General features: G+C 35.4%; 1 protein-coding gene across 2 annotated transcripts in view; it reads right to left on the reverse strand.

The window, feature by feature from the left end:
• PTPRQ (protein tyrosine phosphatase receptor type Q) overlaps positions 1-27,391 on the reverse strand; it is a 178,085-nt gene that overhangs the window by 55,623 nt on the left and 95,071 nt on the right. For both annotated transcript variants that reach the window (XM_040989949.1, XM_040989957.1), the window contains 3 exons: positions 23,900-24,223; positions 6,668-6,789; positions 2,257-2,443 (listed from right to left, as the gene is read on the reverse strand). In XM_040989949.1, the coding sequence (XP_040845883.1) occupies positions 2,257-2,443; positions 6,668-6,789; positions 23,900-24,223 (633 nt within the window). The remainder of the gene's footprint in view (positions 1-2,256; positions 2,444-6,667; positions 6,790-23,899; positions 24,224-27,391) is intronic.

A 27,391-nucleotide genomic window follows, 5' to 3' on the forward strand; every position in this document is an offset into this window, starting at 1 on the left:
GGAAATATTTGCGGTGTTACAGTTAAGTAGACTGCAGAACTTATCTCGATAGTACTCATTATTCACGCTTTCATATTTTTGTGTGTAGTTCTACAGAACTCAATCCTGTGAATTTAAATTTCTACAAAAGATACTGCTGCTATTCTCTTTGGTTTGCCCTGCCACACTGCCCACAATATTAAGTCACCATCTCCATTATGATGTCACTTTGAGAATGGCATAAGTATAATGATCTTGAATGCCAGGAACATACTAGATTTATCAATTGTTCACTTTATTGTTGACTAGTGTTCCATTTTATGGAGGTATCAGAAACATCTAATCCTGGAATTCATTCAGATTGTTTACCATTGTCATTACTACCGAAAAACTTCTATTAATATTCATGCATAGTAGCTACTGGACAAAAGTTTTAATGCTCAGTGATTAATGCCCAATATTGGTACTGTGGGGTTAAGTAGAAAATGTGTGCTTTGTTTTAAAAGAGAACGTCAAGCTCTTTTCCAGTGGGGTCACACCATTTTAGTGCCAAATAGTACTAGGAATCTACCCTTTCTGCATCTTTCCCAGAAACTGGCACCATCAGTACTTTTAATAATTACTTCATCCATTCTAATAGATATATAGTGATTCTTACCATAATTTAAACTCAAGTTTTCTTTCATATAATGGCATATGGTGTTGAAAATCTTATATTTATTTGTTATATTGATTTTTTATGGTAACAGTGTTTAGCTAACTTTCTAACTACATTATTTCAAGTTTAGAATTTTCAGAATTCTATGTTATACTCCAAACTTTCTGCTTAATTTTAGATAAGCAAAATGGATTAGTAGATGGCCAGTTAGGAAATAATAAACTATTATGAATATGATGTATGTGGGGCATAAAAACTGTGGTTCATGTGCTCAACCTTTATTATCTTTAAAGATAATAACCTATAACAAGCAAAAAGTAACTACTAACACTGAAGGAGACAAGCCAATAAAGTGATTGTGCCAAATATTTTATATAAAGTAGAATAATTCATAGCTAAAACAAAAATTACCTTGGTCCAATAAATATGTTTTTTTAATTTGATGCACTTTTTTATGATACCTGAATTTTTTTCTGGTTAAAAGTAGTGTGTCCCCAGTTTGGGATTAGATACAAAGACAGATAGTCAAAGGAAAGCTTGCAGGCTGCAAAGAAATTCCTAGCCCCAAGACATTTTTGTTTTCCATTTAAAATTCTGATTTTATATATGTAGGTAAAACTCATTTATCTGAAGTGTCTTTGGGAGAGACGGTCATTAAGATACCAGCTCTTTAGGTGTAATGCAACCACATACATCAACACTCTCCCTCAAATCTGGACAGAATGTGGGAGAAATGCAAAAAGCATAATCAGAACATAGGTACCTGGGACACATGAGAGCAAAACAGAAATAAATAGAAATTTAGGGTTTTAACGATGGAATTTATGCTGAAATTTGGAACATTATATATAAAGTGGATAGCGTATATAGAAGTGAGAAAGCTTGCTAAAAATATTTTTACCTCCTATACTTACCTCATAGATAGCAACAAATAAACTATAGCAACACATCCCTTCATCTGCTTTTCCCAATGACATATCTGGTGGCAAAGAACATCAGGAGTCTGAAGGAGCATGGGGCAAGCAAGTTCTAGGAGGTTGTCTTTCCACAATTAATTCTTATTATTCATTCAGACCCTGTTTAAGGAACTGGAGGAAATCTGTATTGATTCTGACATTTATCAGTTACATGATTAAACGTGTCACTTAACTAAGAGAAAAAAACCAATCATGATAATTGGTATCTAGATTCTAATTTCAAATTTCAGATTATTTAGTAATTGAATATTATTAAACTTTCATTTCAATATGGACAGAAAAAATTAAAATGGAATTTTATAGACAAGGTACTATTTGGCAATAGATAGTGGAAAAAAATCATTCCTTACATGAAGGTAACAATTCTTGAAATAATTAATGAATTAAATAAGTACAAAACAGTACAAACAGGTACCTTCAATATGCTTCCGCATTTACAATCTCCCATGTGGATAATTCCACTTTGCTTCAAAAACTAACAGCCTGATTTCTGGCAATCACAGTGAATCAACAAATTCTTTAATGTATGCATGTTAAAGTCCTCTTGTGACACCTGTTCTTCTTAGTGTAGAGTGGCAGGAACTATAAGAAAGACAGTTAGGGTTCAGCCGCTTTTAACAATGATGGAAGAAGACATCTTACCTGATTCTAAAGTAGTAACGATCACTGCAGCACTGGACTTCCCTTCTCCGTAGGCAGCACTGATGTTTCCAGTGAATGCAGTGATCATCACCGAGTACCTCGTAAATATCTTTAAATCTTTAATTTCTATGGTTTTATTTTCTTCATTCGACTTCATGAAGGAAATGTTAAAATCATCATTATCGACCTACAGGAAATAATAGCCAACAATTAAGGGAGCAACATTTGATATCCAAAGCACCATAAGGTACAAAGTGACATGAGGTACACTTATTTAGGCAAGTTTCACCTGCTTATTTACAATTAGATTCCTGTGTATAATCTAAAGTGCTACCAGAACAGGTTGATGATCAGTAATTATTTTGGTAATCAAAAGGAAAATACATACAGAGTCTGATTTGTTTTGAACACTACCACCCACACAAGGAAACATGCTTTGAAACCTAATTCATATGATACTGATAGGAGGCTACTTTTAAAGGTTCATGGAAAGATTGAATTAAAACGTTTCTTTTGGTTTATGGAAAATTTTTGAAATTTATATACATGAAGGATCTCCCAAATTTCATGGGATCTATATACTCTGAAAAAACTTTGCATGATTTGAAACTTTTTACCATAGCATAAATTAAATTTCTATGAACAATCTGAGGTACTCTGCTACTGATATAGATATGTAAATGTAATACATGTATCTATGTTTACATTATAATTGAACCAAAACTTTACATATATATCTGTACTTCATAGCTAACACATAATTTTCAAAAATTCAACTTCTGTCTGAAATATACTTTGACATTTCCTGCCTATATGTAGATATATATTTGCAATTCATTTAAAAGACTTGATCATGATTTTGACAGTCTGTGATCTAGAACAGTACATGAACTGGATAAGAAATCGATTAATTGTGGGTACTGTAACTCCTGAATACATACAGGTAAGTATCTTCAGGAATGCTATAGGCGGCTGTTTCAATTAGTTAAATTTATCTTTGATGGGGCTTTGATCTACTCACTGCAGAAGTCTAAATTTGTGTAACATTTATAGCACTAAATAAAGGGACATCTCCTGTGCTAAACATGAAAAACATTCAAAATTCTATTATACAGATTACTCTCAGGTACCTTAAATGCAAAATCAAGTACCTTAATTGCAGCACTACTCAGTTCATGTTCAACTTTATTTTCCCTGTAACTTTAGAATGTATGTGTATATGCATACATACCCATTCACTATGTTCTTGAAATGCTCTTTTCAATAACATTTTTTAATTTAAAGAAGATATTGATACGAGAGATACAGTGAAAAACTGATCAGGAACACTAGCATTGCAAATAATCAAATGCAACAGATCAAGACTATTCCTCTTTAACACAGAGCAGAGGAGGAAGTCGTCCTACTTCTCTAACAGTAAGAAACTAAAGTGACACACAAGCCTATTAATCAGAATGTCTCTACTTTGTGGAAAGCTTGTATGTATTTAATTCATGTCCACTACATATGACCCAAAAATCTATTCAATAACTATTTGTTAAGTAAATTGGTAGAGGATCAATGAAAAAAATTACACCATTGCATTAAAGAGAATCATCCAGGATATCAATCATTTTTAGATGGTCAATTTCTGTTCAATGGATTCCTCTGTTAAAAGGAAGGAATGAATGTTATGCCTTACTGGCCAGTGTATTGCAGGATCCAGGCTGCAACTATAGTCCCAAATGCACGTCCTCCTTTGGTGTGAAATCTGTCTTAAATGTTGACAGGTACATATTTATGAAATGAGCTGCAACTAAGCTCTACCATATTGGTAGTTTGTGTGTATCTGGCATGAGTGTACACCTTCCTTCCTTTGAAAGGCAGAGGGACAGAAGGAGTGGGAAAAGAGAAAATCTTCCACCTACAAGCTCACTCATAAATGGCACCAAAAGCCAGGGGTGGAGTAACTGAAAGTAAAAACCTAGTAACCGCTGGTTACTAGCGGGTCATCTTTTGCTCCTGTCCCCAGTGTGTTATCAGGAAGTTGGTTCAGAAGTAGTGCAGCTGGGACTCCAACCAGGACTAACAGTCCGACATGCAGTGTCAGCAGCACAAGAAGAAACACAAGGTGCTAAACACAATGCTGGCCCAGATACTGTATTTTAAACTAGCAGGTGTTACTTGCTATCTGATGAGCTTGCTTCTCCGGGCGACACCACTATCTGCTGTTAGCCAAGTTTTGACTCAGGGAGCTATAATTTGTCTTTTTTGCCTCACTTCTCCTTTACACAAAATTAATGCAATGACATCTACATCAAAATGTTGTTACATACTTTACGACAAGAATATTTCTATGGATAAATGGATATGTAACTTGCATAAAATATGTAATTAAAAATGTAAGCTTTCTTCCTTTTTCTTCATTTCTCAGTCTTAAACTGAGTAGACAACCTATGATGACCTTATACAATCACATTTTAAAATGTCTTTTTTTTCCATTCAGCACAAATTCTAAGGAACAATTACTTTAATAAAGTATCCTCAATTTGACAGAGTACCACTTTGTCATCTTATCATTTTTTTTGCTCATATTAACAGCAAATGTGTCATTCTTATTGATTCCTTTCTGTTTATATGTGAAAATCGTTAAAAGTACACATTACAAAAGGAAGAGCAACAGAAGGCCAAATAGAAAAATGTCAACAATTTCTTAAATTAGGTATGTCATTGTGGTGAAGCAAGGCGAGCCACTGCCTTTAGTGCCATGTTTCATACAAGCAACATTTGGACTCACTGCTGCTCCACTTTAACTTCAGCTTTTTGTTAATGTACCTGGAAAAGCAGCAGAAGCGGGACCAACAGCTTCTGTCCCTGTTACCTACATAGAAGAATCAGATGGAGTTCTGGGCTCTGGCTTCAACCAAACCCAGTGCTGGATGGGACAGACATTTGGGGAGTGAACCAGAGGTGGAAGACCTTTCTCTTTCTCTCTGTAAGTCTGGCTTTCAGATTAAAAAAAAAAAATTTAAAAGGTAAAAATCCCTTAAATCCACTTTTGATGGATCTTTTGAGAGGATGATCTCTAACAATATAAAGGATAATAATACAATCAAAGGAGAGAAGCAGAGAGTCACCATTACTTATCTACTATAATGTAGTATTTGTGGCCACTGGAAAGGGATCATAAGATTCTGCCAAACTCAAGTGAGGCACCATGGAAATTCTCTTCTTCCTAGATAACCATTCTGTGTAATCTACATTACTGAGCGTCTGAGCATCTGATTTCAGGTGAAGGGCCTGACTTTTATGTTTACATTTCCTTCATCTGTGGTCAATTACATTTCAGTATATTTGATAGTCTCATATTTTAGAGTTTGTATGTGCCAGAATACTTTCTGTTAGTTTATACATTCCCCAGTTGATCTCATCTACTCTCACAACATCAACTATCTTCTAACAGTCAGCCAAATCAGAAAATCCAGAATCTCTTTCCTGAGTTCATATTTTAATGCTGCTCATCGAGAGGATTCCCAGGCCTTGCCAACTGAGAATATTTCAAAGCGAAACCATCTTTTTTTTTCCCTACAGGTATGTTCCTCCTTGCTTTTTCAAGTCGTGTGTCTGACAATCATGTTCTAATGCTTAGTTTTCTCCCAAAAGTATATGTTTAAGTATTTTTCACCCTATTTCTCTGCTATATTTCCTCTGCTCTTAATTTTTCTTGGATAAGTTTACACACTTCCCTACTGCTCACAATATATAGTACTACATAACAAAAAGCTGTATCACTTAAGTGTTTTAATTCCTGAGTACACATCCCTAAGCTAACACAAAACTCAAACTCTGTAAGTTGATATACTGGTGCTTTCCTGTCTAGCTTCATGTCCCAGCATCTTGCGCTGCTTTCTGAATGCAATGGTCTGGAATTGCTGATTCACTTGTCTTTTCTTAACGAGATAAACTTTTCTAAATCTCTATTACCATTTTCTTTTCATTGTCTCCTTCATTATTTTTAGCATTTATCTCTGGAAAGTGTTTCACCTGATGACATTCCCTCCTCATCTTGCATCGTAAGTCCCTCCCCACTGTATTTCAAGCCAGTGTATCACTACCACTATAGCCACCTGTTCACCTATATTTTCTATAAGCTAAGAATGAGTACTAATCATGTTTCTATCTGTTTACGAATACTGAACACTTAAATACATAAATATTACAATGCATTTTGAAATTTTCATTCTCAAAAACTCTTTTATACCATGCATACTATTATTAATCATTTTTATAGATGCAAACATAGTAGCAGAGTGGTTATGTTAGTTACCTAAAGTTCAACAGAGCTAGGACTAAAGTTCAAATAGTCTAGTTCAAAATCTGTCTTCTAAATCAAGTTATATACTGCCTTTACAGAACATGATAAATGCCTTACCGATTTGACATCAATTAAATAGAACGTTGGTCCGGTAATGACAGCCGGTTCACTCCAACTGATGTTGATACTAAAAGGTGAGGTTGCTACTACATGCACATTTTCAGGAGGACCATCTGGAGCTACAGGAATAGACAATCAATTACCTCCTATATTTCAGTCAGTATGTGCCACAGAATAATAATACAGAAAGCTAATAACAGAGACTGTGAGAAATAGAAAATTAATTTTACATTAATTTATAGTTCACAGTATGTTAAAGGCATTAGCAAGTCAAAAGAAGTTTTAAAACTAGCTATTATACCCAAAGGACCTTAACGTGAAAAGTCAGTTAATTAAAATTACAATGATTTTTTAAATTAGAAGAATGATTAGCTTTGTTAGAAGAAATCGTTTTGAATACCATTTTATTTTAAAAAATAATGACCTAAGCCATGCTATTTTAAGACTATTACAAGAAAATGTTTGACTACAGAAAGAGAGCCACACATTCAAAGTGGAAACTTGGACAGCTACAATGCATGGTGTTATGAATGTCATACTAAGGGCATAGAATAGAACATAAATTATCCAACTGCCCTGATCTATTCTGGCAAATATTGTGTCCTAAATTCATTATGTTTCCAAATAAATTATTCAATTTGTAAAATTTTTCTACTTTGCCTAATTTGTCCTAAGAAGAATACAAAATAAGTGATATTTTTAAATGTACCACTAAAATATTTTTGCATCAATTTTTAACGTGTAAACTCACTGTAAATCAGAAGGTTTAATTGTATGTTGAGACGGATTCAGTCACAGTAAATCTGACAGATATATTAACCTAGGAACTCTGATATGCATGACTCCTCCTCCCAGGGTTCCTACTCACACACAATGATATTAAACATAGGGAAACAAATATTTTCAATTATTTCTATTTTTTAAACCTACTGAATAAGCATTATCTCACATATCCTAAGAAGATATAAAAGACAAAATATTTGTTTCTTTGCATAATTTACAATCTAATCAGAGAAACACAGTATTTGATGTTCTCTGTGTAACAGAATGTCTGGACTTCCATTACTCTGCCAAGTGCACATTCTGCTGTGTTTTTAAATGAATAGTTCAGTGTTTGATGCATTGGTATTAATTACTAAAATGCAATAAAGGGCAATATAATGTTAAAAGTCAAATTAAAAACACAAACAATGTACCGTGAGAGGAGAGAGTAAGATGATGAATACTACAGGGCTATGAAGTAGAGGTAGAGCTACACAAAAGGAACTGGATGAATAAGGCTTTAACAAGCAGAAGAGCAGAACGAGAGACACTCCGCGATCACTGCAAGATACAAAGACAGAAACAACAGGGTTCAAGACAGGCTGTAGTTGCTTTACTTGGTAATCTTAGATTTATTATGCTGCACATTCAAAAATGTTCCTCCAGGAAGAGATCCATAAACTCCACCAAACTATTCAGAAAAGTTTCAGAATCCCTAAGTTAACTGGACAGAGACATGGCACAGAAATCAATGTTTATGTAGGAAACATGCCTCAAATAGGAATTTGGAAAATCACTTTGGGAGTACTTACTGTTATGGTAAAGATTTTGTGTACTCTTGAAATAATGGGATGCCACTAGAACTTTTGAGAGAAGAATCTCTCTTTAAAAATGATGGAGGAAAAACTCCAGTGTACATGATAAATTGTAACTTCTCTGAAGGCCATGGTGTCTAGATAGGTTATTTATTAACAAAAAAGAGATGGATGTATTTAAATTAGTGGAGTGACAGTAGGCAGACAGAAGATGAATCCTAATAGGCCGACTGAAAAATGGGCTTAGGATCTGATTAAACATGGCTCAAAAGAAGACATGCAAATGGCTAAGTCTATGAAAAAATGATCAGGGAAATACTAATTAAAACCACAATGTGATATTCTCTCACTCCAGTTAAAACAGCTATTGTAAAAAAGATTTTAAAAAATTAATAAATCCTGGTGATAAATTAGAAGTAAAGGAACTCCTATACACTACTGGTGGGAGTAAAAATTAATACAATCATATTAAAAATAATAAGGAGTTTCCTCAAAGCCCTAACAGATTTACAATATGGGCCAGCTATCCTACTAGGTCTATATTCAAAAAAATTCAACTATCTGTAAGAAACATAGATCCAGGCTACTGTGTTAATTGAAGCATTACAATAGCTAAGAAAGGGATTTTAATTAGATATCTAACTACAGATACATGGATAGACTACATATATATGCATACACATGTATGCATATTTTAATAATTAAAACCAATTAAGTCCTGATACCCATAGCAAAGTGTACAGAGCTAGAGATCATCTTATTGAATGAAATAAAATAGACAAAATTACTGCATGTTGTCTCTTGCTTGTGGAAGTTAAAAGAAATAATCTGAACTAAAAATAATGATCTTGAAAAACTGCAAAAGGTGGGAGGAGGCGGATTGAGGATTGTTGAGTAACAGTTACTGAAACACAGTCAGATGGAAATGGCAAGTTCCAGCATTTCTTACACAGAGTGACTAGATTTCCATGTTACTATTTATACAATATATGTTAAACAAATTTTTGAGTAAAAAATAATCTATGACATTTTAAAATCCCAGGGGCTGACTAAATGTACAAATTGAGATAAAAGAAGCATTTAAGTAATTCGCATATTAATACTGACATAATTCTGGCAAAGTTCATCAGGAATGCATACTGGTTTTGGAAGGGTTTGATCATATCAGGGGATGATGAACTTGGATTGGACGCATTGAGTCTGAGAAATTCAAGAGGATTGGTAGGTCCTTCTGATAATCAGACACAGAAACCTGGAACAAGATGATAGAACTAGGACCTAAATTTATTAAAAATTGAATTAACTTCTTATAAATTGGATAGTAGAAACATAACCAACCTTTCCAGTTGATGTATATCTCATGCTTTGAAGAGAACCAGAATATTTATTTCAATATCAGACCAGTATTCAAAATGTTGCTATGGATTGGGTTCATCCCTCCAAAACTGAGATGCTGAAACACACTGGACAGGGTGATGGTATTAGGGATAGGGCTTTGAGGAATGGGTGGCCCATGACAGTTCCTCTTATGAACTGGATTTAGGTACTGATGAAAGCAGCTTCATAAAAGCACTTGGCTAGCTTGTCCTCTGGTTTTCAACCGAGTGACAGCAAGGCATTCATGCCTTCCAGAGGTCACCGCCCTTTGATAACTTCATCTGGGACTTCCCAGTGTCCAGAACTGCGAGAGGAGAAATTTCCATTCTTTATAAATTGTCCAGTCTTGGGCCCAGTGTCATGGCCTAGCGGCTAAAGTCCTTGCCTTGTATGTGCCGAGATTCCATATGCCTGCCGGTTCTAATCCTGGTGGCCCCACTTCCCATCCAGCTCCCTGCTTGCGGCCTGGGAAAGCAATTGAGGATGGCCCAAAGCCTTGGGACTACGCACCCACACAAGAGAACTGAAAGAGTTCCTGGCTTCAGATCGGCACAGCAACAGCCCTTGCGGTCACTTGGGGAGCGAATCATCAGATGGAAGATACTGCACTCTGTCTCTCCTCCTCTGTATATATATCTGACTTTGCAATAAAAATAAATCTTTAAGAAAAAGAAATTGTCCAGTCTCTGGTATTTGGTTATGGCAGGAGAAACACTGATTAAGACAGAGATTAATAATAGTAACACTTGGGCCCAGCACGATGGGCCCGGGATCCCATATGGGTGGCAGTTCTAATCCTGGCAGCTCTATTTCCCATCCAGCTCCCTGCCTGTGGCCTGGGAAATCAGTTGAGGACAGTCCAAAGCTTTGGGACCCTGCACCCGTGTGGGAGACCCAGAAGAGGCTCCTGGCTTCGGATCGGCATAGCATCAGCCATTGCGGCCGCCTGGGGGGTGAATCATCGGAGGGAAGATGTTCCTCTCTGTCTCTCCCCTCTGTATATCCTCCTTTCCAATAAAAATAAAATAAATCTTTTAAAAAAAATAGTAACACTTTTTAAGTTATTTCTCAGTGAGATAACACTCAGTGTGAAACTTACATGACCAACTCACTCTTTCAAATATATACTTAACAACAGCATTGATGTATTTCAATACAGTACTAAAATACAACTATGAATGGATAAGCAAATATGTACAAATAAGAGTGAGTATAAGAGACTTGTGGTTAAGTTATTCTCACCTTACAATTATGTGCCTGGGTTTAGTTTCTGGCTTAAACTACCACCTCCAGCTTTCCATTCATGCCCTGGGAGAAAGTGGTGATGGCTGAAATAATTGCATTCCTGCAATCCTCATGTCCTCCAACCCATGGGAGAGACCTGGATTGATTGCTGACTTCCAGGTTTGGCCATCGTTAGTTACTCAGCACATGAGGGCGAACTTTTCCTTCTCCCTCCATCTCTCCTGCCCTTGCCTTCCAGTTGTATTCATTGTATTCATAGTTATATTTGAGCACTACTTCTTCAGCATAACATGTAAGGGTATTTCTGTAAGAAAATGAGGGTCTGGCACAGCAGCTTCACCTTCCATATGCTAGGATCCCATATGGGCACTGATTTGTGTCCCAGCGGTACTGCTTCCCATTCAGCTCCCTGCCTGTGGCCTGGGAAAGCAGTCAAGGATGGCCTTGGGGTCCTGCAGCCACATAGGAGACCTGGAAGAAGCTCCTGGCTTCGGATCAGCATAGAAAAGGCCATTGCAGCCACTTGGGAACTGAATCAGTGGACAGACCATCTTCCTCTCTGCCTCTCCTCTCTGCATATTTGACTTTCCAATAAAAATAAATAAATCTTAAAGACAAGTGCCCCTGAGGTGAAAACATATTTTTCTTACTTGCGCTCCTGATCACTGTTCAATAATCTGAACATTGTTTCCTCTGGCTGAAAAATTCATCCATGTGGCAAGTGAAGCATGCAGGCAGAGGGTGCAGCAGAATCCAGAGGTCTGAGGGCTGAGAAGTGCTGCTAATGACAGGTGGGCCTCTAGTTTCAAACGACTAAAGCAGAAGAAATCAGGGCACATATACACACCATGCACAACCTCACACCTTCAGTCTGATCACGTCTAGCTGGGTGAGCTCAGGAGTGCTAACTCACTTTGTAGGTCATTACACACCACAGATGGGAGTTGTGAGAGGTGTCTTGTTACCTTTGAACTATTTGGAAAGATCTCAGAAAAGAATGCAACCTATTTTCAATATTGGCTACTCGCTTTCCTTTCCAAAGCAAGACATTCCTTAGAAATGTAATACCTAACTTTTCCTAAACAAATTGCATTTTAAACCTCTTTATGCACAATGTTAAACAATGCGTGGATAGGTTTAGGATCGGAGACATTAAGTCACATTACACACGTCTTACAGAAACCTGCTTAGAGAAATCGTGACATACTCTGTGAATCTCAATGCTCCATTTTCTGCCTCTAATTCCACAAAAAGGATGGATTATAGGTTAACTACAAGTGAAATTGGACAATTTATTATTAACACTTTTCTTTTTGCAGAATATGACTTTCAATTCTGTAAGAACCATTTAAGAAATGTGATATTTCTGATATGCAACATAGTTTAAGTGGCATAAACAGGAAAACTCAGCATATATACACCTGGTGGGATACTATTCAGCTATAAAACAGATACAATTCTGTTATTTTTGTAGCTACATATCATTAAGTGAGCCACTACAAGCATGGCCTGTAGCAATATGGGAAAAATCTGTTGGGGGGGGTTGGGCGTTTGGGGGTGGAAATCCCAGTCTCTACGAAATTGTACCATAAAATTAAAAAAATTCAAAATAAAAATTTAACAAAAAAGTAAATAAAAAGTTGATCTGGAGTTTGACACACAGTAGTTAGCAGAACCTGGGTAACAGATGATAACTCAGGTACTGCCCTCCCTGCCACCCATGGGGCTAACATTCACAGGGCTCCTGGCTACCGGTGGAGGACAGCACCAGTCCTGGCTTTTCTGGGCATCTTAAGAGTGAACTAGTAGATAAAAGGTTCTCTCACTTCCTCTCATTTCCTTTCCCATTCTGCTTTTCACATAAATTAGCAAATTTGAACCCAGGTCAGGTCATTATGGCAAGGAGAATGTCACATTTTTGTTGTTCAGGCATAATAGATAACTTGTTGAGCATATTCTCTGATTAAGAAAGTTGCTGATATTTTTCATGTGACTATGCAAGTGCAGCTCGTGTTTGACAATTTTTTTCTGGAGAAATATATCCACATAGTTTCTGATCTTCAGAATGGCTATATGGGGTGGGGAGTGTCTCAAATGAGGACAGATCCAAAATAAGTTTCTAAAGGAAATCTTGGCTTGCAAGTGTGTCTCCACATTAACTTTAAAGGCTTCACTTCTTGAACTTCAGAGTAAAATGTCAACTCTGCCGCCACCCTGTAATGATAGCAACCAAAGCCATCACCAGGGGTGCCGGCTGCCATAAGCAGAGCTGAGCAGAGACACTTAAAGATCATCCATGACAAACACAACTGCTCATACTATTAATATTCTAACTTCTATGCAAGAATCAACCATTCTTAAAACAGAAAAAAATTAAGCTCCTCACTCAGCTGTGTTTAAATTAAATTCCTTGAACATTTTCAAAACTTGTTTTTCCTTTTAAGAAAAAGAAAAAAATACTCACTTTATAGCACGTTTACATTTTGAGTAATCTTGTTGAGGAAACTGTCTTATCACACAAGCACACCTGACATTCAATCCTCTCCAAAAATCTACCTTAGAATATATTTATCAAGCTATATTCTTCAATTAGAACTCATAAATCCAAACTAAATAATATTGTATCAAATAAAGATGATAATATAGGAGCATGATATGGTTCATCTGTCTATATTTATATATTTCATACATAAATGTTTTTCAAAGACTTAGAATGCTCAAGTCTATTATAAAATATAAATATGTTTTTGTTCCAAATATTATGAGCACATAAACTTTTCAAGTTCTTTGAGAAAACTTTTAAATTGAATTGACCAAAATTTCAAAAAGGCATACCAAATTACACTTTGCATAATTTTTCCCTTTTATCATAACATAAACTAATATGAAAGTTAGACAAGGAGGTCTGCCAGATTGTAAGCATCTATGAGAACTATCAAATCAAAGGAAGATGTGGTTAAGTTACAAACAGTGGAAAATACACCAGTTTAAAAGGTTAGTCCCTTATAAGCATCTTTGAGAGACTTTGTTTATCTCCCTATAAACTGTCACATTCTGATTTAGGATTGTTTGTGAAATGAATCTAGTGAGTAATGGGCCAAGCTATCACTATACCCTTTCTCTTATAAATCACAGCAATTTACTCAGTAGGAATGATCTATCTTTATTCTCTCATTCCCATAATCCAATCACTTCCTCTCATAAGCACTTTCCCCCTGGTTTTCACAATAATGCATTTTCTGTAACTAACAACCATCATTTCCTGATTATCATGCTTCTATCCTTGCAGAGGAATGTGGGTCTTATGTGGGTCAGGGTCATCTTTCCCATCCATCTGTGTCTCGATGCTAAGTGTGTTAGCTGAAAGGTGAGTCTGGGGAGACCATCATTTTCCCTTGCAGATATAAGATTATGAATGCTCCATGCCAATGCCACAGCAAGCTTTGATATGTCTAATTCTGCACTTTTACAATAAGCACAAAGACTTGCTATTAATTTTTCCATATCCAGATGCTTGTAAATTTAATTACTTGATGAAAAACACTATAGAAATCACTTGTCCTTAGTGCATTATAAAATGGTAACTTTTCTAAAAGAATAAACATTAAACAATCTTTTGAGAAGAAATCTTGAGATCTGTTCTCCTAGAATTTAACTTGTCTGTTTGAATTTAAGTTCAGCAAAGAGATTATTCTAAGGATCTAATATTTGCAGTATTTTGGCTTAACTACTGGGTACACTAGAGATCCCTAGCAAGTGTCATAACTAAATGAAAAGCTATATAGTTTCTCAGGTAAGTAAGTACTAACAACTTTTACCACTGTCAGCTGATGTTGGTTCAGCACATGACTTTGCTTCAGCATCCCTGGAAGAGTTGGTTGTGACTTCTCTAAACTCTCTGAGACAGGAAATGTAACTGATGGGTTGGATTCCTAAATTAAACAGTTTAGGACATCAGCGGGCCTGGAGAAGCTCAGCATTTGGATTCACCACATCTCAGAACACCAAGATCTCAGAGCACATCCTTGCCCACTGGTTACACCACTGTGATGGTCAGCTGTCATTCCTCAGCGTAGGATGTTTCCTAGAACCTACTGGTCTCAGTGGCTGGGATGGAATACCTCGCTGGTGAATGGAATATCTGCTACAACATTACAAGTCTAATCTGTTTTACAGCCAGATTCCAACAGCATAAGGCAAATTCTGTAAACCTCAGAATCACCAAATTGGACTATTTGATGAGTACTTTCAAATGTTCACAGTATTAGATTTCATTTTAATGGTAATTTTACTTGAAGCCTAAATGAGCTACTTTTGGACTCAGAATCAAAGGTCATTTCAGGCTGGCTTAACGAGGAAAAAAACACAAAAGGCAAAAGCAACTGGTCATCATTCTCCTTTAACTGCCAATGCTTAGCAGTGCTGGGTGAGACTTAAAATGTTCCAATATTAGTAAAATTACTTAAAGCTCAGGTGGCATATCTTTTCCTAGAAGAAGATCATGTTTATAAGACAACTTTCTATAACTGTGGTCCTCCAAATGTGACCTTCAGGACAGACAGTATCACCGACACCAATAGGGAAATCATAGAAAATCAAAATAAAAGGCCGTACCCCAGGCTTGTTGACTTGGAAATGGGGAGTGTGGGACTGAGGGATCAACATGCCCTCCAGGTGGCACTAGTGACTGTGGTACAGGTTTAAGAATCACTGTGTTATAACATTCACATGCCATTTAATAGAAGCAGCAATTAGGTGACCAGTGATTATAGCTTGGTCCTAAGTGTGGTAAGGGGACTTTGGTGAATGTTGGGGAAGTTTGGAAGCTGATGATCAGCAGGGGACATGCATCAGTGCACAGACACATTGGTCTTCTGAAACTGTTCATTACAGTTTTTGGAAAACCTGACCATCACTTCCTCCCATTACTGATGTTTTTCATGCAGTAGGTTAAGATGCCACTTGACATGCCCACATCCCATACTGGATTTCTTGAGTTTGAGTCCTGGCTCCACTATTGATTCTAGTTTACTAATGATGTATATGCTGAGAGGGGTGATGGCTCAAACACTCAGGAGTCTCTGATACCCAAGTAGGAGACTTGGATTCAGTTCTGGGAGCCTGGCTTTAGTCTCAACTTAGAGGTGTGTGGGCACATGGTGAATGAATCAGCATACAGGAAATCTCTGTCTCACTGCCCTTCAAATAAATATACACATTTAAAAGTTCTTATAATAATAATGTCATTATATTCCACAGTCACATAGGAAACACTTCTTACTTGAAGTTCTGCCCAAAAAAAGTCAACATAATTTACAGCATTAGGGTTAGGATAAAAGTTGATATTTCATCCTCCCACTCATTTATATGTAGACATAATTAGAATAAAATAAATATCAAGGACACAGTTTAAAAAGTAAAAAATCAAGACAATCATAAACTTCAGAACTGTAGATTGAGCTTATTCATGTCAAAAAAAGTTTCATGTAATTTCATTGGTAGGGATGACGGCTGGATTAAGTGCTAAAGGCTTATATAATATCTTCTGAGTACCAAGTTTCTAATCTAATATTGAATAGTACTAATCCTTTTATTTCCTTTAACTGTTTAACTGTTGGTATGGTTGTTGAAAAAGATACACCAATTTCTATGCAAATGAGATACCAACATACTTTTACTTAAATTTCAGCAAACTTATTTAACATTCTGGGCACAGATTTTTCTTGAATTAACTATGGAGTTGAATGTTGTATTAAATCATTTAGTTTATACAGTTAGTACTATTTTCTTTAAAAATTACATTTGATATAACCTGAATATTGTATTTTTTAAAGCCATAGTTAGCAAATCTTGTCTACTTGGCACTTTCACATCACCATGAGGTCTTGTTTAAGTCCCACTCAAAAGCCAAGAGAGCAGGTTCCATGCAAGAAATGGCTGTCATGTGTAGGCATTTAGTATTGTAAAGGATGCAGACTATAAATACTTCAAATGTTACCAAGAAAACTTGATCAACTTTTCTACTTTTGTTATGCTTATTTACATAGGCTAACACTCTGAATTCAGTTACTAGACCTGATCAGAAAGCACCCGAGACATTAGTCATAGCAATATTAGGATCACTGAAAATTTAGGATGTTTAGGGTTCTCCCTAATTTCTCAATAAATGTAGAGGAAAAAGAAAGCTGAATTTTTGTTGAATTATACCCTAATGATAAGGCAGAAACTGAACTGATGTTACAGAACAAAATCCATACTTCCAATTTCTAAATCAAGAGAAAGAAGGTTGTCATAAGAGTAAACATGCATTCACTTCAACATAAGAGTTTGAGATGAGAAAGTTAACTAATTTGAATGTAAAGAAGATAAAAAAGGAGCCAAGTTGTAGACAGGGAAAGATTCCCCTTTTAATTTCCCATAGTTTTCTAAAATATTGATTAAAAAAAAAACTTTAACTCATAATTTCCCTTAATTTTTACTGATTTTCCTGAAAAAGATCCTACTTAAATGAGTGATTTCTTATGTGATTTTAAAAACGCCTAATTACCTGTCAAACCTCTTTTGATGTGAGGTATATAATTGTTAAAATACTTATTAAATGTTTAATAAATGATTATAGTGCTTACAGAGTATTAAATACTTTATGTTCTTACTTTCTTCAAGTTATGCTTTCGCACAAACATCTTTTCTCTGTAACTATACCTAATACTCAAATTCAAGCACTGTGTTTCCTTTTTATTTCCTTTGTAGTCAATAAGCCTACTATGATTGTCTCATTATCAGATTTATTAACAGATCATTACTGGAACTAATTAACTTTTTCTGGCTTTAATCCACTGCAAAATAGGCATTTATTAATTTCTTTTTTTGTCAGCAATCCTTTTAAAATAATCATCTGCAAACCTCTTTCCCATTGCAATCAATTCATATTCTTTATGTTAATGTGAAGGTGAATCCCATAATGATACGCAGTATACAATACACTGTTTATGAAATAGAAGCTGAATATGTCAAATATAGACAGTGACTGATCAGGAGAATTTTAATTTTGGCAATAATCATGCAAAGCTTGAAAGTTTTTGGAAGACAGACAAGCTTTAGACAAACACAATGGAAAAAATTAATATTGACCACTGAGATATGGACAATTTGACATTGGAATTATGTAAATGAGTCTTTCATGAGTAGACTCAGAGGGGTGGAGACAGAAAAAGAGAATGAGTGAATGAATGGGTAATGTTGCAATAGATTTAAAATTTCAGCTTCTGGTAGAAAGAATTCTGGAAGGTTTTCAAAGTTTATATTCAATATGATACATAAATAACAGGTAGCTGGAAGGTCAGGGATGCAGCATAGAATCTGGATCATAAAGAAAAGCATGTGTGGGAAGTTAAGTCAAAATATTAATGACCTTGTCTATTTTACTAACAATCATGCCTTTAACAGCAAATAGAAAGCTATTAAAGATGCACAGCAGAGGAAACACATGATCAGCTAAATGCATTCAAAGATGATTTTAGGTCATTAGTTACAAATATGAGGGCAGGGGCTGGCACCGTGGGTCAGCAGAATAATCCGTCACATGCAATGGTGGCATCCTGTATTGCAAGACTGATTTCAGTCTCAGCTGTTTGCTACCAATCCAACTCCTGCTAACGTTCCTGGGAAAGCCATGTCAATGTTACACGTGTTTGGTTGCTTGCCACCCATGTATGAAATCTGCATGGACTTTGCAGCCCCAGCTCTGGTTGTTGCAGCCATTTGGACCTCTCTCTCTCCCTATTCTTCATTTCTTTGCCTTTGAAGAAGCAGTCTTTTTTTTTTTTTTAAGAAATTGCATGTATAAAGGTGATTTAAGTATTTTTAAAATAATCTATGAAGTAAATGTTAAGATCTTTGAGTTAGATATACTTAAGCAGAGAAAATAATCAAACACAAGGGATATTTAGAGAGGCAATTCAGTGGGCCTCTGAATCTGGACCATCAGAAAGATTAAAAATTAAGAATGAGCTGGATGGGAAGCAGGGCCTCTCTGTATATCTGACTTTCCAATTAAAAAAAAAATCAAAAAAACTAAAGAATGAGTCTTAGCTTGCTGGTTAGAACAACTAGATGAACAACAGTGGTACTATGCACTGAGACAAGGTTCGCAAAGGAAGGGAAAGCTGGACAGCGGGTCAGGAGAGTGGTAACATGGGATACAGATGCTGCTGGAAACCAAAGTGCTCATATGGATTACTTCAATATAAAGTCCAGAGGAAAAAAAGAGATGCTGTGTAGCATTAAGTGTTCCAGAGTCCCACCCAGCTAATTTTGAGGAGTTTCAACAGCATCACAAAAATCCATCATCATGGCAAGAAAAGTTTATGTTTATTTTCTTCAGTCGCTGTTGTAAAATGACCATTTGAAACATCCACTGCCACCAAATGAGCCCCTTTATCTTTTGGCTTCTACCTTCCTATTTATTGATGGCTTACCTCATTTTGTACCATTTTATAATTATTTTGTTACTAAAAGCATGATTTCTATATCTTTGTGCTATAATATGACATTAGAAATGGATTGAGTACTTAAGAATAAATTGACAGAATATATATTACAAACTTAAGAATTTAAGAATATCAAGGTGTAGTTTGTTCTTTATTTTCTTTTTCTTCTTTTGGTATTATAAACTTGCATTCCTTAGACACTTTTTTGATGAACCATGTTTTGAATTTTTTTTTAACCTAACAGATGTTTGGGTAGTTAAAATTCCTCATGAGTATGGTATCCTGTGGCTTTCAACCTAAGTGTTACCCCAGGAATTTTCCTTCCTTGCTGTCTTCCAGTCTTGGTGGTCCATAGGAGATGCACATTACAAGAGTTCTATTGCGTTCCATACTAATTTCACACTCGCCCTCCTTTAAAGTTTTTGTTTTCTCAGTATTTTCAGTGTCTATTGCTCACAACACAGACATAACAGCTTTCTATCTTACATTCCCCCAAGAACACATAATTTGCTTTTCCATATAAGGATGAGCTGGAAAAATAAGAGTAAAAACCATTTATAAAAAACTTTAATATTTCACACTAAATATTTTGTCCCTAAATTTGTGCTTTGTATCCACTTCCACTCAGCATGAAGAAGAGTTATGGCAATTATACAGATAATTTAAGGAGAAAAGCAACTTGGCTTTGCTTATCTAGATCATAGTGTGTGGGAAAAAGAAATGTTACTTTGAGCTGGATGAACATTATTTCCTTTATTCATTCTAGTTTATATTTTAGGCTCAGAGTAATCCAATTTAATTTCCTGCTAGCATTCTGGTTTTGTTCCCTGGTCTTCAATTTTGTTGCATTTACTTTTCCTATTTTCTATTTCATAAATTTCCTACTTTCTATTGTTAACAATGGGTGGATACTTGAGTTATTCACATTTTGAACAATTTCAATTTAGTCATTGATTCCTAACTTTACCAAGATACTCCAGGTTTTGACAGGAGGCTGTATTAGAAGTATAGAGGTGTTTAGACACATCTCAAAGTTGGAAAAAATTCACTCTTACCTAAAATTGTGACTTCATGTAAGTTCATAATGTTTAGTTTTTAATTCTGAGAAATGGTTAATTACAGCATTTCTCATGTCACATGACACAACATATCAATTTTTATAATCAAACATGACACAAAACACTGATTTCCTTCATCCTGGTTATTTTTTTAAATTTTTATAAAATGTGATTTTTTTGGATTGCAGAGTCAATGTGTATGCCTACTCTATTTTTCCTATAAAAAAACATTACTGCTGTGCAAGATTTTGTTGCTTGACTATTATTTCTATGCTAATATTATTTGTTATTGTACTAATTGTATTATACTAATACATGTTATTATCTTTTTGTCTTTTTATATCAAATGCAATCCCAGCTCTCTCATTAGTATAATATAATAATGAAAACTTTTCTTTATACAATTATGTGATTTGGAAATTGTCCCTTCTTCATTGCAAGCAAAAAAAATATTGCCCCATTCCTGAGAAAAAAAGAAGGCAAATCAACTTATAATTTTAACAAAGTAGCTTATTATGTTTATTTGGTTAAAAAGCTATGAATTTTCTTTCTTATTTTGCTTTACGGCTTTCAATTTAACAGAATATACAGTAACTGTGTAGTAGAGACTGTTACATATAGACATGAAGCTAGAATGCAGTGTGCACCTCTACTTCCAAATCAAAAAAGGTCTCCCAGTGAAACAGCTGAATGTATCTTGACAACTGGATGCTGAACTCTTTGCCGTTGTCCATGCATACATCATCAGGATACACTTAAATAGCAGAATGATGTACTGGTGACTCTTTATGAAGAACTATACTGTTGTAATGTCTAACGGAAATTAGTTAGGGAACAGGAATTTCCAGGGGGCAGGGTAGAAAAATCCCAGAGCCTATGGAACTGTAAGTATCATGGAATAATAAAGTAATTAATTTTAAAAATGTATTTTAAAAAGCTGTGAACTTTGAGAATACCCAGGAAGCAACATGTCTGTTATAAAAATGTTGAATCACATGAATCTCGATTTTTCTTTTTAACATGATGTTACAAAGTCAACTGATGTTCTATGCTGCTCTATGCTAATTAAACATCATCTGTAACAGTGTACACTGTGCTTGCAAGAAACGGAGTGTATATAGAAGGTCCACTTCTCATCTCAGTGCAGTAGGTGGAAGCAGATGCTTACTAAGCACCTTTCGTAAGTAGTAAAATGTGAATGATCAGTGGCAGAGGACACAAACGCACAAGACTATAGTTTAACCAAAAATTATAAATCAGCTGCCCACAGGCCAGGTCTGGAATACTGGTATATTTGGTTTCAAAAACTAAATATTCCCTTATTTGTTTAAATAGTTATTTCCACCTATTATTCAATATGCATCTCTACTTCTGAATAAAAGATGGACTCCCAATGAAACAGTTAAATATATCTTGACAATAGAATGCTGAACTTTCTACCACTGTCTACACCCACAGTGTCATGATACACTTAAATACCACGATGGACTTATGACTTGCTGAAGGACTATGTTACTGTAACAATACAGGAAAAATAATAGGTTGGGGGGGGGTGGAAAGAGGGAAGAAGGGAAAAATCCCTGAGCCTAAGCACCTCTACCATGAAAAAAAAAGTTATTTCCACATATAAAAATAATTGAATTTTTTTGTTTCTCGAAAACTATCAGAAGACTTAATGGTATGGGCTGTAATAGGACAGTGACAATACACAATGAAGTATTGGACGAACATGGAGTAATGTATGTGGAGGGACTGTTTAGATAAGGTGGTTGAAATGAATCATGGGCAAACTATGGAAAAGACACTGCTCAGGCATTCATTTCCTGCAGTTAGATGAACAATGGTATATCTTAGTGAGATCTGGAAGGTTAGAGGATGAGAAGCAGACATTCCACACAGATGTGCAATATTATCGGTTGATCATGTATTGTTCAATATGCTAATCTGGATTCTAGAGGAGCATTCGGGTCTGTAAACAGATAATTGAGAATGTAAGTGACTAAGTCAACTTTAAAGCTATTGGACAAAAAAAAATCTTGAAAGGAAAGATCATCTAGGAGATTTATGTACTAAAAAGTAAGAAAATGTAAAGACTATGCCTCAGGGTATCCTAACACTTAGGGCTAAAAAGGTAAACAGAATACAAAATAATTTCAAAAACGAGGCCAACAAAGAAACACCAGTAAAACAGAAGAAAAACCAAAAAGTGCAAAAACCTCGAGCCTAAATGCTAAAAAGAAGAGCTGGAAAATCGTGTCGAACACTTTGACAGCAATTGAGTGGCCATGATTCTACTTTAAATTTTGAATGACATTATAAGAAACATTTACTTAAATTTTTCTATTAGAAACATGTCAGGAACTCTGGGGAAGTTTGGCAAAACACATATATAGTCTCCTAAAAATAAAGCCTTAAAATCAATTTATTTTATCATAAAGTACTAATACAGCATTTTCCCTGTTACAAAAAAATTCTATATCTGAGTACTACTCTACCAGTAGATATCAAAACTTTTTAAAAAATACAATTTGGATGTGAAAGAAATCATCACAACAAGACATCGGGATGGTAACACAAAGTTCATGCTGAAAGATTAACAAGGGGTGGGTAACCTGGCACAATTAAGAATTTGCTGGACTGGGGAAGAAATAGCATTAAACAAAATGTTGCCATTTCTAAGAGCTCTGACTTGCACTTGAAAATTTATTTATCTTGCAAGGAAATCATCTCAATTCCATGTAGTTCAGTTTCAGGATAAATAATAGAAACCCATTTGTTTGTTTAAAGTTAGCAATGTGTCTAAGAAAGCAAATAGAAAGACTTAAGTGACAAATGGTTTTTATTTACATTTGGAGTTTCTCTTATGAAAACAGCACTTAGGATCTCTTTCTAGAATGTAAATATATGGAAGATTATGTAGACGGCAGAATAATTTGCTCTTTCTTCTCTGGACCTTTTTTATGTGCCCTATTTTAAACAACGAGTTAGATACTTTGTATTTCTTTAGATCAGCATTTTGAGTAGATGTAAAGTACTAGCTGAAAATCTACTTGGACATAGATTCAAGTGTTGTTACGTGTAACCCTTGAGTCACTAAAATAGTTGATACTGCCCTCCCCAGTCCCTACAACACACACACACACACACACTCCACAGAGCCTCCAGAGCAGAAAGGGAAATGAGGCTGTAGATCAATCAGTACAGCCCAAAGTGTAACTTCCAGGCAGGCTTCTCACTACCCTTTGTGGTAGTCTTACTGGAAAGCCTGATACAATTCTGGGAGCTTGAAAATAACCTTAATAAAGACTGAAATTGAATTTCCCAGTGAGTTTCAACTGAGTTAAAAATAAACAGGTTATTATATAAGGTCGTTTATGGATTGCCATTTTTTAAGTTCAGTGATTTCAAACATAATTGGATTAAGTAGAACTCACGAACATATGGAATACAACAGGAATCAGTACATGTCAGGAGAGTACTTACGGCCAGGCAGGGTTTGTGTGGAAATCCAATTCGAAGCATTTCCATAGCCAGCATTGGTGCTGGCAGCCACTTGGAATCTATACCATCTAAATTTTTTCAGTCCATATACTGTATCTTCAGTTAGGTTAGCTTCGTAGAGGTATTGAATGCTTTGATATTCAATGCATTCTTCAGATTCCCAGTCTTCACATTTTTGAGCACGAAGTTGAGTGGTAATCTTGTAATTTTGAAAATATCCAAGGATAGTGTCAGGTCTTATCCATGTTAATGTTGCACTAGTTGACTGAACACTAGAAAATGTAATATTTGTGGGAACACTGGGAACTAAAAATTAAAGGGAAAAATTAAAATCAATTGCAGCCACCAAACATTTGATTAGCAGAAGTGATAAACTATTCTATTCTGATGCATCTAAGTGAATTATCAAATTACTGTGACACTCAGATTAAAATGCCCTTATATTTAATGAGAAAAACCTTAAGGTGGGGCTTCAAAGTTTACTGTTTCAAAAGATAAAACATGAAACCATTATAATTTTTGAAAATTCCTGTTTCAAGTACAAACATACACAGTTTATATAAAAACATTTTGGCTTTATATGAAACAAAACTCACTTGTACATAAGAAAATGCCACATTAAATCATCCTTAGTGCTTCATGGTATGGTCTGAATTCTATTATTCAGCTCTTAAAATCATTTAAAATGTGTATAGAAAATATTCATAAGTATATCTCCTATGTAGTGAATGCGGATTATAAAACAATTTTAAATACATCTTGCCAAATAACAATTTATACATATGTTTTTATACTATCTATATTTAAAATGAACAAAATCCTTTCTAGCTACTATCCCTAACATTGATATTAATGCACAGATTAAGGAATCTATGTGTAATCCACAGTCACATGTCCTACTTTGAGTCCCTTGTTTATTTTCAAAACTAGCCATTTGTTTACCAAATGCATACCATGTCAGGATCTGAATCTTGTAGTAGAGATTCAAGAGTAAAAACAGTTCATGTTCATTTATTTGGCAAATAATATGTTATGTTAGAAACAGGAAGGAATAATGAATTGAGTGGCTGTGGAATGTTGTCTAAACACAGTTTACCCAGTACATCTTGTAGAGGTTTTTGTTCCGAAAGCTAAGATACAAAAAAAAAAAAAAACAAAAAAACAAAAAAACAAAAACCCACATTTAAAGTGTGTAATTCATGAAAACTATATGATGATAGTTACTTTCGATGATTATTTAAGAAACATCTAATGTATGATGTATGAGATACTATTGTAGGTGATGGGTTTTTAACAAACAAAAATCTCTAACCTTGTGAAATCTACATTCAATGAAAATATAAACATATTTTGGATGATGTTCAATGTTATGAATAAAAATAAATCGAGAAAGGAGACAGAATTTCAGGGCACCTTAAACTTTAAACTGATTGGTCAGCAAAGGTTTCACTATCAGAAGACACTAACTGCTATAGCTAGCATTGTGGTACAACCAGGTAGGCCACCATACTAGCAGAGGCCATGGTCTAAAAAAGAAATACAATGACCAGATTGTACACAAAATGACAGGAAATTGTTATGGCTTTCATTCATGCAGGGGTTTTCACAGAGCCACTCAGCCTGCTATGCTCAGAACAGATTGAAGGGAGACAAAGATGGAAACCAGAATACTAATAGTAGGTTTTGTGCCCGAGATCCTGGTGAACTTGGCCAAGAAGCTAGCAGAAATGATGAGGCATTCAGATTATGAATGCAATTTGAGTGGCAGTTGGCAGGATTTGCTGATGGGGGTGACAGGTGTGATATGAGAAAGAGGAGTAAAGTCGCTACTGTAACCAGAGGAGATGGCTTGAGAGATTAAGATTTTGGAAAAGGCTTAAGTATTTATTATGAAGAGGATAACTTTGAAACTGCTTCTCGGCACCTAACAGGAGGTATCAAATGGTAAATGAATGCTGAAGAATAGAATTTGGTATAGAATTCTGAACTTAAAATTTGGATTTCCAGGGTCAGCATGTAGCACAACCAGTAAAAATGCTACTTGTGATCAAAGCAATAATGCAGGCATTGGTTTAAATCTCAGTTGCTCCTCTTCCTATCCTAGACCCTGCTAATGAGCCTAGGAAAGTAGTGGAAGATGGCCAAGTCCTTAAGCTCCTGTAAGATCCAGAAAAAGCACTGGACTCCAAGCATTACACTGGCTCAGCTCTGGCCATTGCAGTAATTTGGGAGTGAATTAGCTGATAGAAGATTGACATTCATTCATTCATTCATTCTCTCTCTCTGTCCCTTTTTAAGTCTGCCTTCGAGTAAACAAATCTTTTTTTTTATTGCATTTTATTTTATGACATCGTTTCATAGGCTCTGAGGTTCCTCCAACCCCTTCTAGTACCCTCCCCCCATGGTGGATTACTCCACCTTATTGCAGTATTACAGTTCAAATCCAGTCATGCTTCTTTCATTGCAAGCATGTACCATGCATAGAGTCCAGCATCTTATTGTCCAGATCAATTCAACAGTTTTTTGGGGAGACCAACTCTGGTCTGAAGGCATAGCTGGCAGAATATTGTTCCAACCAATTAAAAGGCATAACACAACATTAACAACAGCTTACAACATTATGGAGTTAAATGACATGGTATTGAGTGACTGATATGTTAGAAAATTCAAGTTCTTAACCACATCCTATGACTACTTCATTGACATCTCAATTTTAGTTTATATACAACCGATTTCTATCCTCCTTAAAATGGCTATAGGATACTATTTAGCTGTCTCGTGGTCTATTTTCAATTTTGTATTTAGCAGTTGATTGTATTGAAGCATAATTTTTACTGAACTTGGCAGATTTTAGGATAGTTCAAACCAGCTTATAACTCTAACAAGGCATATGTCAACAATGGAGGTGCAGAACAGTTTTAGGAGGGGTGTGCAGAGAAATCTTCAATACCCCAGTGAGGAGTAACTTATTTTCGTGTCCTACCTAGTAAGGTATATGTGAGTCCAAGCTGACCATTTCCTGTCTGGTTCTAAGTTTTCCTTGTTGTTCTCTGTCTATGTATTCTAGTTTTTGATTTTGTTTTGTTTTTAGGCGGGGGGCCGGAGTCTCTGGGGCGACCCTGATGGTCATTGAAGGAGAGGGTGGGGATCCAAAGTTGGAACTAAGTGAGGACCAGAGAAAGCTCCTCTCCCTAGTTCCATAAACAAATCCTTTTTAAAAATAAGATAAAATGTGGAATTCCTCTGAAAAGTTTACAGAATTAATTAGGTTACAGCTTATATATCTAGATACTTCAAAACAATCCATAGAAAATAACTATTTTAGTGTAAAAAAATTTTTAAAACCAATGAATACTTCTTATAGTATTTATTTTCCATGAACTTTTTGACGATCCTTCACATTTCCCCCAAACTTAGAGGGACAAGAAAGTCTAGCATAATGAAAACAATTACTAGATCAATTAAAATCAGGTT

The sequence above is a fragment of the Ochotona curzoniae genome, unplaced genomic scaffold (assembly GCF_017591425.1).
Source record: "Ochotona curzoniae isolate NIBS_2020 unplaced genomic scaffold, NIBS_Ocur_1.0 contig_1014, whole genome shotgun sequence".
Lineage (NCBI taxonomy): Eukaryota > Metazoa > Chordata > Mammalia > Lagomorpha > Ochotonidae > Ochotona > Ochotona curzoniae.